The sequence below is a fragment of the Sceloporus undulatus genome, chromosome 2, assembly GCF_019175285.1.
Source record: "Sceloporus undulatus isolate JIND9_A2432 ecotype Alabama chromosome 2, SceUnd_v1.1, whole genome shotgun sequence".
Taxonomy (NCBI): Eukaryota; Metazoa; Chordata; class Lepidosauria; order Squamata; family Phrynosomatidae; genus Sceloporus; species Sceloporus undulatus.
In genome coordinates this window covers 148,549,784-148,566,748 of record NC_056523.1, presented here as the reverse complement: position 1 = coordinate 148,566,748, position 16,965 = coordinate 148,549,784, and the positions used below count along the sequence as shown (strand labels likewise).

Genomic DNA, 16,965 nt, shown 5'->3' with positions numbered 1-16,965 from the left:
CTTCATCTTATCTATTTAATCTTATCTATCTCTCAACCCTATCTATCTCTCCATCTTATCTATTTCCCCATGTTATCTATCCATCTAATCTCTCTCCATCTTATCTATCTATCTATCTATCTATCTATCTATCTATCTATCTAAGCTATCCATCTATCTCTCCATTTTATCTATCAATATATTTCTCCATCTAATCTATCTATCTATCTCTCCATCTTACCTATCTATCCATCTAATCTTTCTCCATTTTATCTCTCTCTCTCTCCATCTAATCAATCTATCCATCTATCTCTCCATCTTATCTATCAATTTCTCCATCTAATCTATCTATCTATCTCTCCTATCTATCTATTTCTCCTATCTCTTTCTCCCCCCCTTCTTGCCAAGGGCTTCACCAGACATTCCCCTGAAAGAGAGGCCTCATCCTGGCCTTCCTAACCGGGATGCAGGTCAAGGGGCTGGGGTTGCGGGGTTGTTGCAATGCCTCCCTGTCAGGCTAGGGCAGGCCTGGAGCCCCCCAGGGCCGGCGGGGGTTTCGGGAGGCTGGGCAGGGGAGCGAGGCCTGCTGCTAACCCTGCCGAGGAGAAGGCTTCCCGCCGACGGAGCTCTGGCGCTGGCCTTGGAGCAACTGCGGGGGGGGGGGCGGATTTCCTGCCGAAGGAAGGCGAGGGGGCGGGGGTCTCTCTCTCTCTCTCCTTCTCTTTGTGTGCTTACAATGGGCCTTCGCAGCTCGGGGCCTGTCCCTGGGAGGACTTTGCGGGGGGGGGGCAGAGGGAGGGAGGGAGGCTTTGTTTGGCCGCCTCCCCTTCGGCCCCAGGGGAGAGGGACAGAAGCCCAGGGAAAGGCCCCCAAGACACACACAACGACACCCCCACTTTCTGACACAATCAACATGGAGGACGTTCCAGGGAAAAGGGAGGACAGGAGCCAAGAGGACAAGCTGCTAGAATCCCTCCTCGGGGGGTGTCATTCCACAGGGTCGGTTGACAGCAGAGGGACAGAGGCAGAGAGGGGCAGTGGCCGGAGTGCTGGGCTCCATGGCTCTGGAGAGCAGGGCTGGAGCCCTCCCCATCCAGCCATAGGCAGCCTCTGGAGGACCTTGGGCAATAGGTCCCACTCTCTCAGCCTCCTCAGGGGAAGAAGGGCAATGGCCAGCCTCCTCTGAACAACTCTTGCCAGGAAAACCTCCGGATGGGCTCGCCTTAGGGCCGCTAGAAGTCGGAACTGCCTGGAACCACGGGTTCCATGGGCTGCATTCTATTCTGTACTCCTTGCCGAGGAGTTGGCTTCCAATAGCCTCTGAGCCAGACCAACCCTAGCAAGGAACCTTTGGCCCAGTCTCCCCTTGAGTGATCCCTTTCCTTGGCCCTTTGAGCCAAGGACGAAAACCAGGGACGCCTTCTTTCATCCTTCGCTTGTGTGCTTCTGAGCCAATGCTCCAAAGGGGGGACTTTTTGCCATTCCTCCAGGGCAGGAGGCTCAAATGGAAGACGGGTCCTGGAAAAGGAGGACTTCTGGTCACCCTGGCGGGCGGGGGGCTCCAAATCCCAGAATTCCATAGGCTTGAGGCAGGGCAGTGAAAGCGGTGCCAAGCCGAGTTATTTCTCCAGTGTGGATGCAGCCGCACAGCATTCACACTGCAACAAGAATCCGGTCTGACACCACTTTCAGCTGCCCTGGGGCTTCTTTGTGACTCCGACTGCAGACCCCAGAATTCCATAGCATGGATCCGGGGCAGTGAAAGTGGTGTCCAACTGGATTATTATTTCTCCAGTGTGAATGCATCTTATTTTGCTTTCTTTCCCAACTAGGCTGGCACTCCCCCTCCCCCCTCTTTCTGCCTGGGAAGGGGCCTCTTGGCTCCTGTTTGTGGCACCCCAAGCCTCCCTTGTCCGGGGTGGCTCTGGCTCCGTGTGTAGTGTGTGTGTGTTGAGGGAGGGAGGGAGGGAGGGAGGGAGATGGCGTCCTCCTCTTCTCCCGCGCCTGGGAGGCAGGAGGCTCGGGGAGGCCACTCGCTAGGCTCGCCGGGCTTGGATGCTTTCTTTCCAGCGGAGGGAGGGAGGAAAGCCTGGAGTCAGTGCCGCGGAGGGAAGGGAGAAGGCGGCTGCAGGCGGGTGGCTGCTCTTCCAGAAAGGCACCCGTGGCCTCCTTTCCTCCCTCCTCGGAAGCATCTGGGGCCGGCCTCCGTCGGAACCGGACGGGGCTTGGAGAGAAGGCTGTCTGGGGCTACCTCCAGCCGGGGACCTAGGAAGGAAGGAAGGAAAAATGGAAGGATGGAAGATAGGAAGGAAGGAAGAAAAATGGGTGGATGGAAGGAAGGAAAAATGAATGGATGGAAGGAAGGAAGGAAGGAAGGGGAGGGCGCTTCTTCCATTCAGGCCCGGCCGTCTTGGAGGCTTCCTTCTGCTCCCCTTTGGCTTCCATCCGCCGTCCTTGGAGGTGAGTGGTTCATCCGGCCGGCCTTAAGGCTCCCCTTGGAAGCCCTAGCCTTCCTTTGGGCTGGGAGGGAGAGGAAAGAGAGAGACCTCTTCGGAAACCCTTCCTGCCGCCCCTTCCATCGCCAGGCTGGCCCCATGGCCTTGGAGGACCGGGCCCCGCCAAAGGGAGGACAGGCAAGGGGGGGGAAAGGTGGAGGGACGCGACCCAAGGAAAGCTCATCCCCTCCTAGAAAGGTCCACCCGTGCTTCTTCGTCGGGCTCCAAAGGGAGGCGACATTTTGCCATTCCTCAGGGCTGGGATGGAGGACAGGTCCCGGAAAAGGAGGGCCTCTGGCCAGCCTGTCCATCGGGGAGCGAATGGCAGTGTTGCATCTGCGGCTCTCTTTCCGATTAAGAGAGAGAGAGAGAGAGAGAGAGAAAGTGTGCTCCCCCCTGATCCCCCGGCCAAAGTTTTGCCTTTCCTGGGTCTCCTGCAGAAAAAGAAGGTGCGAAGGAAGGCAATGAAAACCGGGGGGGGGGGGGAGAAAACCCCCCCGCGGTGTGGGGAGCAAGGTGGCGCCGGCTGTTTCTCCTCCCCCCCCCCCCCCACTGAGTTTCTCCATCCAAGTGTAGGGCTTCGAGGAGTCCAAGAGACCCCTTCTTTCTTTATTTGTAAGGTGACCCTTGTATTGCAAGGGTCCCCCATCACCACAAAACACACACAGAGAAACACACACACTCCAAGAATTCTGCGACGCTCCCTGGATATGGAACCGCACTGCGGAAATAATCCAGTTTGGCCCCGCTTTAACTGCCACGGCTCTAGGCTATGGAATTCTGGGAAGTATCGTTTGTTGTGGCACAAACGACATTTGCCAGAACTCCATAGCCTAGAGCCAAATCGGATTATATCCGCAGTGCGGATGCACCCAGTATTTATATTTCCTGTCCTCTCCGAATTCAAAGAAATTTGCTACAACATAGATGGGGAAAGGATTGGTCCCTTCTTAACACTTCAAGTAAAGAAATAGTAACAACTTCCCTATTGGGGAAAAAGAGAGGTGTGTGATCCAATTGGCTATGAAGCGCATCGACTGGTGTAAAAAAAAAAGGAGGGGAGGCAAACTTAATGCACCACAACGGCGTTTGAAACGTGCGATTGAAGGGTGGGTCCGAGAAGTGGCTGGATTCAAACCCAAACCTTTCCCCCTGCCTGAGGTTTCCTTCCCAAAGCCTTGGCTTGGAGAGAGGGTTGCCCCCTGACTTACCGAGGCCCTTACTTCTCTCCTTTCCCCCCGACACCCCCCCCCCTCTCTCTCCCCCCCCCCTTTCTTACTTTAAAAATTATATATCTTCATGTCACAACCGTTTTCCTTTTAAAAGCACAAGCATCCAATTTGGCTCAGTGTAATAAAATCAGTCGGAGATCCTTAAACGCTACCATTCCCCTGAATTAAGTTGTGAAATCTAATCTATTATATCCATAAAGGAGAATGCTTTCATTGTAAATTCAGGTTATAAAGAAAACTCTACCTGGAGCAGTCAAGGCTCTCTCACTACAGCTCTCTCTCTTCTCACCCCCTCCACATTTCCCCTCCCCACTCCCCCCAACCTTCCTCTCATTCGGATTTCCTACTTGATGGCTTATCAAATTACTTCAAAACGGCCGGTCTCCCCCCCTTTTTTCCATATCTCATTGGAACCGAAATTAAATGTGGCAAGACGTCCCCTTTTAACAGCATGAAAAGGTCATAAACCGGCAACAACAACACAGGAAAGGAGAAGACACACAAAATTATCCCAGCCCTGTGCAACCGAGGCTCTGCCATCAATTTGGGACCAGAAAAAATAAATACAATTTTAAAAAATCATCTCTCTCTCTCTCTTTTTTTTTTTAAATCCACAACAAAGGCGTGCAACTCAATGTTTAACTCCGCAAGGCTGGGGTGCTTTGGTCAAACGGCGTTTACACAGCGTTTACTCACTCCCAATGGAGAGCGATCCCACTGTGGAAACAATGGGCGAAAGAGAGATCCCTTTTCCTACCGATCGGATCGGGCTGAGAAAAGTCGGAAAGGAAATGCTACAATAATAATAATAATAATAATAATAATAATAATAATAATAATAATAATAACAATTAATAATAATAATATTTTAAAAGCAGGGAGGCTAAAGGGAAGGGCGAGAGAGAAAAGAGATCTTCCAAAAAAACAAAAGATCTGACTATTGAGAGATGAGAGCCCACAGGGATCTGAGATCCTGTTCAAAGAAATCTTTCCGGCAAAGGAAAAGGAGGAGACCCTATTTTCAATCCCATCCCCTTCCAATGTAGCCATCCACAAAGATTACACTTCTAAAACCTTTTTTTAAAAAAGACATCTTTTTTATTAAAACGTGGAGGAAATCACTCCCGCGTCCCACTCGGAGGCAGAGGGACAAAACCCATTACAGAGCAGATCCTCCCCAGTTTAACCATTAAGGGGAGGAATGGGGGCCGAGAGAGCTGCTGTTCTGTAGGACGCCGCTTTTGTCAGATCTTGGGAGAAAGATTTATTAATGTGTGGCTAATGTCCCCAGTGTTATATCCTCCTAAAGCCCTGACCGATTTCCTAGCCTAATCTTTTATTTCCATCTAATTATTTTTTTCCCTGCCACTTCCAACTTAAGTCTTAAAAGAGAGAGGGAGGGAAAAGGGGGGGAGGAGGAGAGAAGCAAGGAAGGAAAAAAGGAGGGGGAGAAACCCCATGCAATTTGAACTCTTGCAAAATCTTCCCTTGCCGCTGAAAACCTCAAACGTCCCAATCCCAAAGACAGAAAACGAACAAGGGTTTTCTCGAACCAGATCACAATGTTTCTTTTTTTAAAATGGGAGGGAAAGGTGGTTCATCAAAAGGATCGTAAATAATGTTGGGGGGGGGGAAGGGAGGGAGAGATCGGAAATCGGGTGGAAGGGGGAGGGAGAAGAGGAGAAAACTGAATTAAAAATAGTAATATTGAATGTAAGAAAACCAAATAAAGTGTAAGAAAATCCAATAAAAGGAACACGCCTAACCAAGGCCAAGCTACAAAGAGGAGTTCCTAAAAGAGGCCGAAAATACAAATATGTTGTAAAAACAAGCACATGTAAATAACGATTCCGGGGCTCCCTCTCCTCTTTCTTTGTTTTTTAATTATAATTAAATCTGAGATCGTGTTTCCAGAACTAGTTAAAGTCATTAATGTTCCGATCGCCTAATTCAGAACGACGACGACGACGACCGTGGTTCAATAGCAAGGGAAAGAGGCACCAGAATTTGTATTTCTTTCATCTATGTTTAAAGGCAATCCCTTTTGCTGAAGGAGGAGAGAGAATCAGTTTAAGATTTAGAGAGGGAAGAATAAAGGGGGAAAGCCTCTCTGGGATAATCTGTACCAAAATCAAAATAAAAACGTAGAGGGGAAGACGGTTCACTTTCTCTTTTTATTCTCTTTTTTTCCTTGGGAAACAAATACGATTTACATGGCAGCAGAGTCGGCCCCAAACCCCACCGATCGCCATAGGAAGGCTGCAGTCAAACCTTATCAATTTCAGTGCAACTTGCTCTCGAGTAAGCATCATGAAATTGCAGCCTAACCCATGTAATCCTGTATGGGACTAGTCCCAAATTAAGGTTTTAAGTTCAATGCGATTTACTCCCAGGTAAATGAAATAGGATTGCAGCCTCCGTCTTTATGGAGTAATTTTAAGCCCCTCGGCGAGGAAAGATCAGATTTATGCGGCACGAGACAAAATAGAAAGAATTAGAATAGAATAGAAATATTTGCGGGAAAGTTATTGCAAATAAATCTACAAGCAAAACTTGGGGTGTGTATTTATTTATTTTTAACCCCTCACCCCGTGAAATCGTGTTTATTAAATGAAGGTTTTCAATGAGAAAGCAGAAGAAACATGTCTTCTGAGACAAATTCCTAAATTCCTCTCCAGTAATGATTTAGATTATTTAAAGACGTGTTTGGTTGGGTTTTTTTTAGGTTTTTTTAATCAAATCTGTTTCTATTTTTACAAAATTATAAACTTCAGGTTTATAATTCATTTCCAAGCATTTAAAGGGCTTCCTCCCAAGAATTCTAGTTAATATAGAATATTTGCTCATTTCAAAATGGAATATATACAAGCCTTTGTGGGGAGAAAATGTCCCTTTTAAAAGCCTGGAGATCATGGTACCAATGGCCCTGGTATGTATGTATGTATGTATGTATGTATGTGTATATACACACACGATGCAGCCCTTTGTTCTGCAGACGACTAACACCTTATATTTATAAAAAATTGGGAAAGCCGTGGGCAACTTGAAATAAACGTGGGCCCTCTTTTGTGTTTTATCTACTATTATGCATTCTAAGCTTTTAAAGACAAAAGGAGCGCCTTCATAAAATCCCTTTGTTCCCGTCATTATGGACGAAAACAAAGATATTTCTTGCGTCTCCTTGTTTTCTTCCTTTTAAAATTCAGAATAACCAGAATATCTAGAATTTCCTTCCTCACCATGTTAAAGGGTTTTTTGGGTTTAATTTAAATGAGACCGATTTCTTATCCGAAACTTGGGATTTAATATAAATTCTTTTCGTTTTCGACTAAAAAATATCTTTAAGCTCCATAGGCTAAACCTCTCCCCAAGGCTACTCAGGAGTAAATCCCGCCGCCGTGCATGGGGAAAAAAGGGTGCATGGTTACAGCTTCAGATAAACGTTTCCATCTGGCCCATCCGAAGCCCTGAATTAAATTTCGATCCGAGATATTTGAACACTGATCTACTGTGATCCACAGTGTTTCAAACCCCCTAGGTTTTTATTTATTTTTGAATCCAAAAAGTCGAGGAAAGGAAGGCCACCCCAGGCTCACACCGCTCTTAAGAGTTAAGGGTTATTTATATCTCGTTAAGGCAATCTAATTAGCAATAACGTTATTGGGATTGTGGAGGGAAATGATGCCAAGTGCCAGTTAGCCTTCACTAAATCTGGATTTGGGGACTTCCCCACTTATTTCAACACACGTTTTTCATGCTTAAAAAGCAAACGTTTTCAGGTTGCTAGTTTAATAGAAAACAATAAGATTTCCCTATCCCCAGCATTAAGACTATTAGAATTGCTTACTGCAGATGAAGCGGTAGGTAGGCACCGTTAAAATCCTGCATTGGAACCGCTTTTCCATTTGAACCTAACCCTGAAATGGCTGAGGTTTGGAAGTCTTTTGCCCTGACAGACATTTTAAACCAAATACTAGCTGGCAACCCTAGGCTCTGCATGGAGGAGAACGGCCTCCCAAAGCTGTGGAGCCAGCGTCTCCCGGAGAGATATGCTACTACACGGCTTGGATTTACAATGGGGGGAGCGAGATCTCCGGGTGGCAGAAGGCATTTTAAATATATCTGTAGCTACATCTATATGTGTATCTGTATCTATTCATATATCCAGACTCTAGCTTTGGATATATATACACACACACACACACATATATATATATATCCAAAGCTAGAGCCTGGCTTCCCCGTCGGGATTATGAATAGATATGTATCTATCTTTATAAATATGCACATACATATACACACATATATATCTGTAGCTATCTTTATAGATCTATGTATGTATGTATGTACGTATGTGTATTTTTCCATGATCCCGACGGGGAAGCCAGGCCCTGGGTTTGCACACACACACACACACACACGTATCTGTAGCCATCTTTAATATATTTATGAAATGATTAAATAAATAAATAAATTTAAATAAGACACATAACTATATGTTCAATAGACAGAAGCGACCTACCTGCAAATCCAGAAGTCAGGTCCTTCCTTCCTCCCTTCTTACCCACCCATTCACTCCATCCATGAAGAATTATTAATATATTTGGGGGGGGGGGAGCTGCACAGATCTCTTTTCCCCCTCCCCCTTCTCCCCATAAACTATGGCAAGGCCAGGCGGGCTTTCTGTGCCTGGCTTCCCCTGGGGCCAAGCCCTTCTCCCTCCTCAGCCGGGGAGAGGAGCGGGAGGCGGCAGAGAATTGCCCGACCCCCCCCGCTCCTCCCCCCGCGTGGGCCCAGTCTCCTTCTTCTTGTCCTTCTTTCCCCAAAGGTCCCCATCTTCTTTTGGCCCATCCGGGCCTTTGCCTGGCCTCCCCCCCCTCTTTCCCCCTTCGGCCACCTGCGCCTCGGGGGGGAGGAGGAGGAGGGGGGAGGTCTTGCCTTTGCTCTGCGCCGCCGTCCTCCTTTTCCCGGACGCGCCCTCCTCTCCAGGAGGAAGGTCAGCAGCTCCTCCATTTGGAGCATCCCCTCAGAAGCATGCGCTGACAACGCCACAGCGGTGCTTGGAGCATGTGCTTGGGTCCCGACCTCCACAAACAAGACCTATAGAAATTTCTGTGTCTCCTCTGGAAGGGCCTCCATTGGAAGCATTGGGTCAGAAGCATGTGTCTAGCGTTCCAGAGCAGTGCTGGGAGCTTGGTCTTTGCTCACCTCCTCCCGGTGTCCATGCTTTCCCTCTGGAAGGCCCTCCCTTTGGAACACCGGAGCACGCCTCCGGAGCCTCTCCTTTACCCCCGTCCTCCATCTCCTCTGGAAGGCCCTCCATTTGGAGCGTGTGGCACTTGCTCTTCGGCCCCGTCCTCCATGTCCTGCTTCCTTTTTCCTCCATTTTGCCCAGGGACTCCGAAGCCTTGGAGGAGAGTCTGGGCAGCTTGTTCTCACGGCCTCCGGGTACTTTTCCTCTCCTCCTCCGCCTCTGGAAAGGGCATCGACTGAGCAGCGGGGGGGGGGAGCATGGTCCTCCTCCTCCTCCTCCTCCTGGGCCACCCGGAGGGCCTGGGGGTGGGGTGGCCCCAGTTGCCCCTCCGGGACCAGCTCCTCTCTCCCTGGGAGAAGGGCCAGGAGGGAGACAGACAGACGAGGGCAGGGGAGCCCAAGACAAGCAGCCCCCTTCCTCCGCCTCCAGACAGACAGAGAGAGAGTCAGGGCTGGCTCCTGGGTCCGCCTTGGGCTCCGTCCCGGGCCTCCTCCTCCTCCTCCTCCTCCTGCTGCTCTTCCAGCCCCGGGGCCTAGCCCTTTCCAGCTGCTTCCGAGAGAGAGTCCTGGCCTGTCCCCTCCACGGACCCGGCACAGAGCCGCTCCCGGTCCGCTTCGGAGGGAAGCCAGCGAGCGAGCGAGAGCCGCCCAGGGGCCTCCTTCTCCTTCTCGGGCTCCGCTTCAGGTCTCACCCCCAGGGACTCCGCCGCCGCCGCCAAGGGAGAGGAGCTGGGGAAGGAGAGCCCGGGGCGGGAAGGAGGGAGGGAGGGAGGGAGAGAGGGAAGGAAGGAGACACGCCAGGGAAGGAGGGGGGCCTTGGCTTGAAGCGGCCGCCTCTCCGCCTCCTCTTCCCCCACCGCCTCCTCGCCTCGCTTTCATCAATGGGAACCACGCCGCCAACGCCGCCGCCACTCTCTTAAGGAGGAACCGGGGGCGGCCTAGTTGCCAGGCTCGCTTCCTCCCCTCCTCCTCCTCCTCTTCCAGCATCTAGAGCAAGAGCAGCCTCATTGATTGATTGATTTGGGGCATTCATTGATTTAGGCTATTTATACCCCGCTCTTCAGCCCTAAAGGCTCTCAGGGCGGCTTACAGTCTCAAAAGACAGGCCCCCAAAGGCGAAGGGGACCCTGCCCCGCAGTCCCTCTCTCCTCCGAGGCCTGGGCCAAGGCAGAGGGCCTGCAGGGAGGAGGAGGAGGAGGGCCCTTCTTCTTGGTGGAGTCGGGCCTGCCTCAATTCCACTTCCTTGACATACTGCTTCCTACCGCCTAAGGCTAAGCTGCCTCTAAGGCGGGTTACAACTGTAACCAATCTAGAGGGTAATACAAGCAACCTTGCTTTTTGGACCTGATTTTCAAAAAAAGGATTTGCAAGCCCCAACTGCTGGAGGCCCCAATGCTTCTTTGCAGACCCCACTTGGGCCTCCTCTCCTTCTCAGGGGAAAGGGCCTGAGGGAAGAAGAGTTCATGGATGCCCACATTTGGCCTATGGGGACCCTAAGGCAAAGCTACAGAGGGTTTTCTTAGCAAGTTTCTTCAGGGAGAGGTTTGGCCTTGCTTCCCTCTGAGGCTGAGAGAGTGTGACTTGAACAAGGTCACCCAGGGGGCTTCCCCAGCCAGGCTAGGATTTTGAAGCTAAAAGGCTCCCAGTACAACAAGTAAACGGGTGTCGTTTATATAAAGTGGCAAAGAGAAGCTCTGCTTTTTGGAACAGATATGTGTTTTAAAATATTTGCAAGCCATGGATGTTGGAATCTGTGGACGGAGCGAGCGGGCACTTCCGGATCCCAGCTGCCTCCAGCAAGTAGGCCGCCCTTTGCTAAGGCCCGGTGGAGCTGCTCCTGGGGGAAAAGCACGGGGTGGTTGTTGTGTGCTTCCAATTGTTTCTGACTTAGGGTGACCCAAAGGTGAACCTATTGTTTGAGTTTCTTGGCAAGTTACTTCAGAGAGGGGCTGCTTCTGTGGCTGAGAGAATGTGACTTGCCTAAGCAAACCCTAGTCTTCTAGTGTGCAACTCCAAAATCACTACACCTCACTGGCCTTCAAGACAACTCTGTCACAGGGTTTTCTTGACAAGTTTCTTCAGAGCGGGGGGGGGGGGGGGTGTTTGCCTCTGAGGCTGAGAGAGTGTGACTCACCGAAGGTCAGCCAATGAGTTTCCATGGCCCAGCCGGGATTCCAATCCTGGTTTTCTACGTAGTCCAACACTCATGCCATTGCATTTCACTGGGCCAAGGGCCCTGGTGTGGTGGCCACGGGTCCTCCTCCTTCTCCAGGACCTGGCCTACATTTCAGCCTTTCGTACAGGAGGAATTCCAAAAGGTCCTCCAGTTTAAGCATGGCCCTCAGGGTTTTGGGGTTTTGTGTGTGCATGTGGCAACTTTCTTCAGAGGGGGGTTGGCCTTTGAGACTGAAAGAGGATAAAGAGGGCATCCATGGCCAAGAAGGGATTCGAACCCTGGTCTCCTGAGTCAGAGCCCACCTTAAATCCGCTCTGCAGTGCCTTCCCCCCCCCTTTCCCTCCCTGCTCCCCTTCCCCAGGCCTGGCCTGACTGGCCCTTGTTCTTTGTTTGCAAAGGGAGGGTCTCTCCCCAGCTGACCAATGGGGAAGGGAAGCCCAGCTCTTGGGAGACCCCCCCCCCCAGCCAAGGGCCCAGGCAGGCTGACCCCGGCTCCTCCTTCTACTGGCCCTGTCCAGGAGGAAGTTCACCAGGGCCTCCAGTTTAAGCATGGCCAAGGCTGCCAAAACCACCTTAAAATGTGGCACTGTGCATCCCCCCCTCTCTCAAAAGCCTCCCAAAACACACACAACAGAAAAAGAAGCAGGAGGAGGGGAAAATCAGCCAAGCCTCATTTAAAATGGCAGCTGGGAGTGAATGGCATTGGCTGCATCCACACTGCAGACATAATACACTTTGACAACGCTTTAACTGCATTTGATACAAATGCATGCTTCTTAGGCGGCATCTGCGCTGCAGAAATACTCTGGTTTGACACTAGTTTAACTGCCCTGGCTCAAGGCTATGGAATCCTGGGAAAGGGTAATTTTGTGGGATATTTAGCCGCCACTGTTGTTAGAGAGAGCTCTGGTGTCACAACAAACTGCATTTCCCAGAATTCCATAGCTTTAAGCCGTGGTAGTTAAAGCAGTGTCAAACCGAAGTATTTCTGCAGTGCAGATGCATCCTAAGAAGCATGCATTTGTATTTTATATTAGAGTTATGGGCTTTTTTTGGGTCATGTCCTCCGTTTTTCTGGAATGTCCTCTATTTCGCCGCCTCTACGGCTAGGACAATGTGGTCACCCTGGGCCCTTGCTCAGCCATCCTGGGAGTGCCCTGGGGATGCCCTTTCTGAGAGAGCGGCCCTGCCAACCTCTGCCAGCCACTCCTTTGTTTATTTGCCCTTTCCAGCTCCACTCATCCACAGAGCTATTAGGCTGTCTGTCTGTCTAGGCCAATGATGTTTGAACAGGCAGGCCTTCCAGCCTGGGACCATTTCAAGGGAAGGGCACATGATTGATGGTTCAAATATGGGTCTCTTTTTCAAAAAGAGACCACATTGACAGGTTACCCAAGTTATTTTGGGCTGAACTCAATCGCCTTTCTAGCTGCATCCACACTGTAGAAATAATCCAGTTTGACAACACTTTAACTGCCATGGCTCAGTGCTACGGAATACTGGGAATTCTAATTTGTTGTGGCACCAGAGCAGAGTCACCAGATGTCCTCTTTTCCCAGGACATGTCCTCCATTTCAGCCTTTTGTCCAGGAGGAATTCCAAAATGTCCTCCATTTTGATCAGGCCTAAGTAGCGTGGATTTACATTTTTTTTAAATGAGGGCTTTAAGGTTTTCTTTGGTAGTGTCCTACATTTTTATTGAACATCCTACATCTTGCTGTGCCTTGTCTTCTTTTGCGGTGAGAACATCTGGTCACCTCGCACTAGAGCTCAGCTCTGAAGGATGTACTGAGGAGTCAGAACCGTCCAAGCCATGGTATTCCCCCGTCACTATGTACGGATGTGAGAGCTGGACAGTGAAGAAAGTGGGTAAGAAGAAAATCAACTCATTTGAGATGTGCTGCTGGAGAAGAATACTCTGCTCTGGTGCCACAACAAACTACAGTTCCCAGAATTCCATAGCATGGCACCACGGCAGTTAAAGTGGTGTTAAACTGGATTATTTCTGCAGTCTGGACGCAGCTAGCTGACATTGCCCCCTCCCCACAATGACCTTCCAGCCCTCCTGGGAACCACCTGGTTGGGACCAGAGGAGAAAAACTAATCACAGCCTTTTCTCTCTTTATTTTGAAGGGTGGTGTCAGCTTAAAATCAATCCCATCCAAGAAAAATAACAAGTGAAGAGAGTTGTTAACATTTCAGAATCAATCTATCCTTCTGGTCTGGGAGTTGTTTGTGGCTGTTGCTTTTAAACTAGGGCACTCAGACCAGTTAATGGCTTTAATTCTGTCAAGTCTTTTGCTTTTAACCAATTAATAGATCAATTACGGTGCAAAACTTTTAATACTCTGATCAGAATTAAGTCCTGATTGCAGTGGGATTTACTCACAGGTAAGTATGGAAGGCAATGGCAAACCTTCTCTGAAGAAACTTGTCAAGAAAGCCCTGTTACAGATTCGCCTTAAGGTTGCTACATGTTCAAAACAACTAGAAGAAGCAAAAGAACAGCAACAAGTATGGATAGTACTGTGACTTGAACCAATGAAAACCAAGATGGTATCTCAATATAGGGACAGATATTTTTAGAATATTTGAGGAATATTTTTTTAAAACAGTCTTTTACAGAGGAGGGAAAACTTTATTTTAGTGATGTTCTAAGAAATCAGTTGAAGCACCAAATATCTTTAAGAAAGACCAACTTTAATTAAATTCCAGCCTGATTACTGAATGAAATGTCAGTAAATGAACACCATTAATTCATTTAATTTTGTCTATTTTTACACTGTTTTTAATACAGCCTACAAAATTTACATTCAAAGGAGACAAAATTGTAGATAGCATAGGATGTGTATTCAGTTGTATTCTGAGGTAATATTGCTGTTTCAGACATGTATGTTTACATGGAAGTAAAGTGCCCTAATTTTAAGAGACTTCTTCTGCAACTCAAGGCACAGTTCACTTCTTGCAGCTTAATTCCAGAAATGAGTCCGGGGGAAAAAAACCTAAACAGCTTTCTGTCCTCTTATGACTGTGACAGGCATCATACATTTAACAGTTTATTCCTGGGTATGGCTCTTGTAAATAATTTGTAAGGCTTGCACTGCTTTAAAACACCACAGGTAAACCACTACTGCTAAAATAAATAATAATCAATGGTAAGATCTCATTCCTTAAACTCGGACAGTAGATTTCAGTTTAATAATTTAAATTGTAATGATAACCACGTTCCAGCAAAATAAGATTTTTTTAAAAAAAAGTGGAGAAAGCCCCACTAAAGCATATGATTTCTATCCTAATTTTACTTGAAATTCAGATACCAATTTGGGTGACTACCAAAATGTTGTTTGAACTAACAGCGACAAAGGATTTTGTGATTGTGATCCTATTTATCAAAAAGGGATTCTAAGTAAACTTCTCTTAGGATAGCACTCTAAACGCTTACTGTTCACATTTCCCTGGAATTAAATCCCCTTAAATTCAGTGGAATGTGTTTTCGACTAGATGTGTGTAGGCCTGCACTGCTTTTTTTAAATATCAGATCTAGTAGATATTTTAGTGTATCTGGATCTAGAATTAATTTCTGTGTGATAAGAATTTGAATAGGGAGGGAGAGTCACAAAAAGGGGTATCTTGAAACATTCCAAGCAATCCACTTTTAATCAGAATTTTTCTTCTTTAATTACCCCTAGAAACCCTGGAGCAGTTCTTCCAGCCATTCAGACCTACTTCCTGCATGCATCTTTTCAGAACAGCAAGGAAAGACAGGTTTGATGCTATGGACAGAGTGAAATTGACTCGGGGTTGTCATCTGTCAATAAGCAGCACTGGGGACCGCCTGCCTTTAAATCCATTCCCATGACTGTTCTTATTGCCTTTACAAACGTTCTCGTGGGGTAATAATTCCCGATTCAGATTTTTCCTTGGGTAAGGCACTTTGGAATTCACCCTGGGAGCAAAAATGGGTCATGTGACGATGATGATGTGAGGAAGTCAACCATAAATTTCAGAAATCATTTATTCCAAGCACTTTCAGTAGAAGGAAATTGGGTCATGGCATTGTTATCTCTTGATGTTAATCCAGAGTAATACCTACAGTATGGGGCATTCACACAGTCTGGAGCAGCCATGCCTAGTGCCAGGCAAGGAACAGTGGTTTTCCTTAAGGAACATTTTTGGAGTGTGGTCATTGATATAACTGAAAGGCACCAAGTTGACAGTTATTGTGTGTTTGGTGTTTGTTTGTTTTTTAAACAAAAAACAAAAACAAAACTGTGTGGTGGAGACTTAAATTTTCTGCCTCAGGTACCAAAATATATTGGGTTGTATCTGACTACATTTGCTTAACATCTGCTGCAGAGTTCAACTGCTTCCTATATGTGCAAGATACACAACAGATATTGTTGGCTGTACATTCTAAAATCCACATAGCAGCTGCCTCTCATTTTAGCAATGAAGCACTAAGACTGGGAAAACAATTCCAGACACTTGGTCACTCAGGAGCTTAACCCTTGGCTGATGGTGCCTAAGCATTTAAATCTTTTCTTAGTTCTGTACAGGGCTTGTCCTTAAATATTTGGTGCTCACTGTTTGGAATTTGAAATATTTTCCCAGCCTGCAAACTACTTGTGCTTTTATTTTCTAAAATATATCACTGACAATCTATCAAAGTTTAGGTAAGGTTTATTTTAGTTGCTCCCCAGCACATAAAAGACCCCTGAATGCAACTGTTCAATGACTAGTGCATAGCGATACAGAGAACTACTATAACAATCAATGCAGAGAAGTAGAAGTTGACAACAAAAAAGGAAGAACTAGAAAGCTCTTCAACAAGTTCCAAGAAATCAACGGGAAGTGAAAACCTAGAGTGGAGATGATATAGAACCAACAGGGAAATATAATGCATGGCCAAGTAGAAATAAGAAGAAGATGGAAACAATACATCAAAGTACTATACAACAGAGATGAAAGGATGACTGATTCATTTGAATTAGAACCATATGAAGACTAAATTTTAGAAAGTAAAGTGGAAGCAGCAATCAGTGTGCTGAGGAGAAATAAATCTCCTGGGAAAGATGGCATAGCAACAGAGCTGCTTCAGCTTACAAAAACAGAATCTGCTTTAGTTCTTACTAAAATCTGTTAATAAATATGGGAAACAAACCAATGGTCTACAGACTGAAAATGATCAATACACATTCCAACACCCCCCCCCCAAAAGAGGACCAAAGGGATAGTAGCAACTACAGAACTATTGTAATTAATTTCCATGAAAGCAAAGTGATGCTCAGAATTCTACAACTAAGACTTTTACAATATATGGAAAGAGAAATGCCAGATGTTCAAGCTGGGTTCAGGAAAGAAAGATACACTAGGGATCATATTGCAAACAAGCAAAGCTGAACAGTGAAAAAAGCTGATAGGAAGAAAATAAACTCATCACAGATGCAGTGCTGCAGAAAAGTTCTGTGGATAGCATGGACTGCCAAAAAAGGCAAATAAGTGGGTTCTACCCTGAACATTTCCTAGAAGTCAAGATGACTAAATTGAGGCTGTTCTACTTTGGACAATAATGCTTGTAAGATAGAAGGAGTAGGAAAAGGGGAAGGCCACCTCTTGGTGGATAGAAAAGACACAGTCATGAGTCTGCAGGGGCTGAGCAAGACTGCTCAGGATAGGGTAACTTGGAGGTCTCTCATTCATGGGATCACCAAAGTTGACTCAAAGACAGATAACAACAACAACAACAACATGAAAGAACAATCCCCCCCCAACCTGATGCCTTTCTGAGATGCTGGAGTACAATTTTCATCATCTCCAGTCCCCATCATCT

The 16,965-nt window shown here is 47.4% G+C and overlaps 1 protein-coding gene across 1 annotated transcript; it reads right to left on the bottom strand.

Annotated features, from left to right (window-relative positions):
- Positions 1–251: 251 nt before the first annotated feature.
- On the bottom strand, positions 252–9,946 carry LOC121920429. The gene is made up of 3 exons (XM_042447565.1): positions 9,828–9,946; positions 8,915–9,638; positions 252–2,244 (listed from the first exon to the last, which is right to left on the bottom strand). Exons 1-3 carry the CDS (start codon positions 9,944–9,946, stop codon positions 2,227–2,229), a joined length of 861 nt encoding a protein of 286 aa, XP_042303499.1. The 3' UTR covers positions 252–2,226.
- Between the last annotated feature and the right edge of the window lie 7,019 nt (positions 9,947–16,965).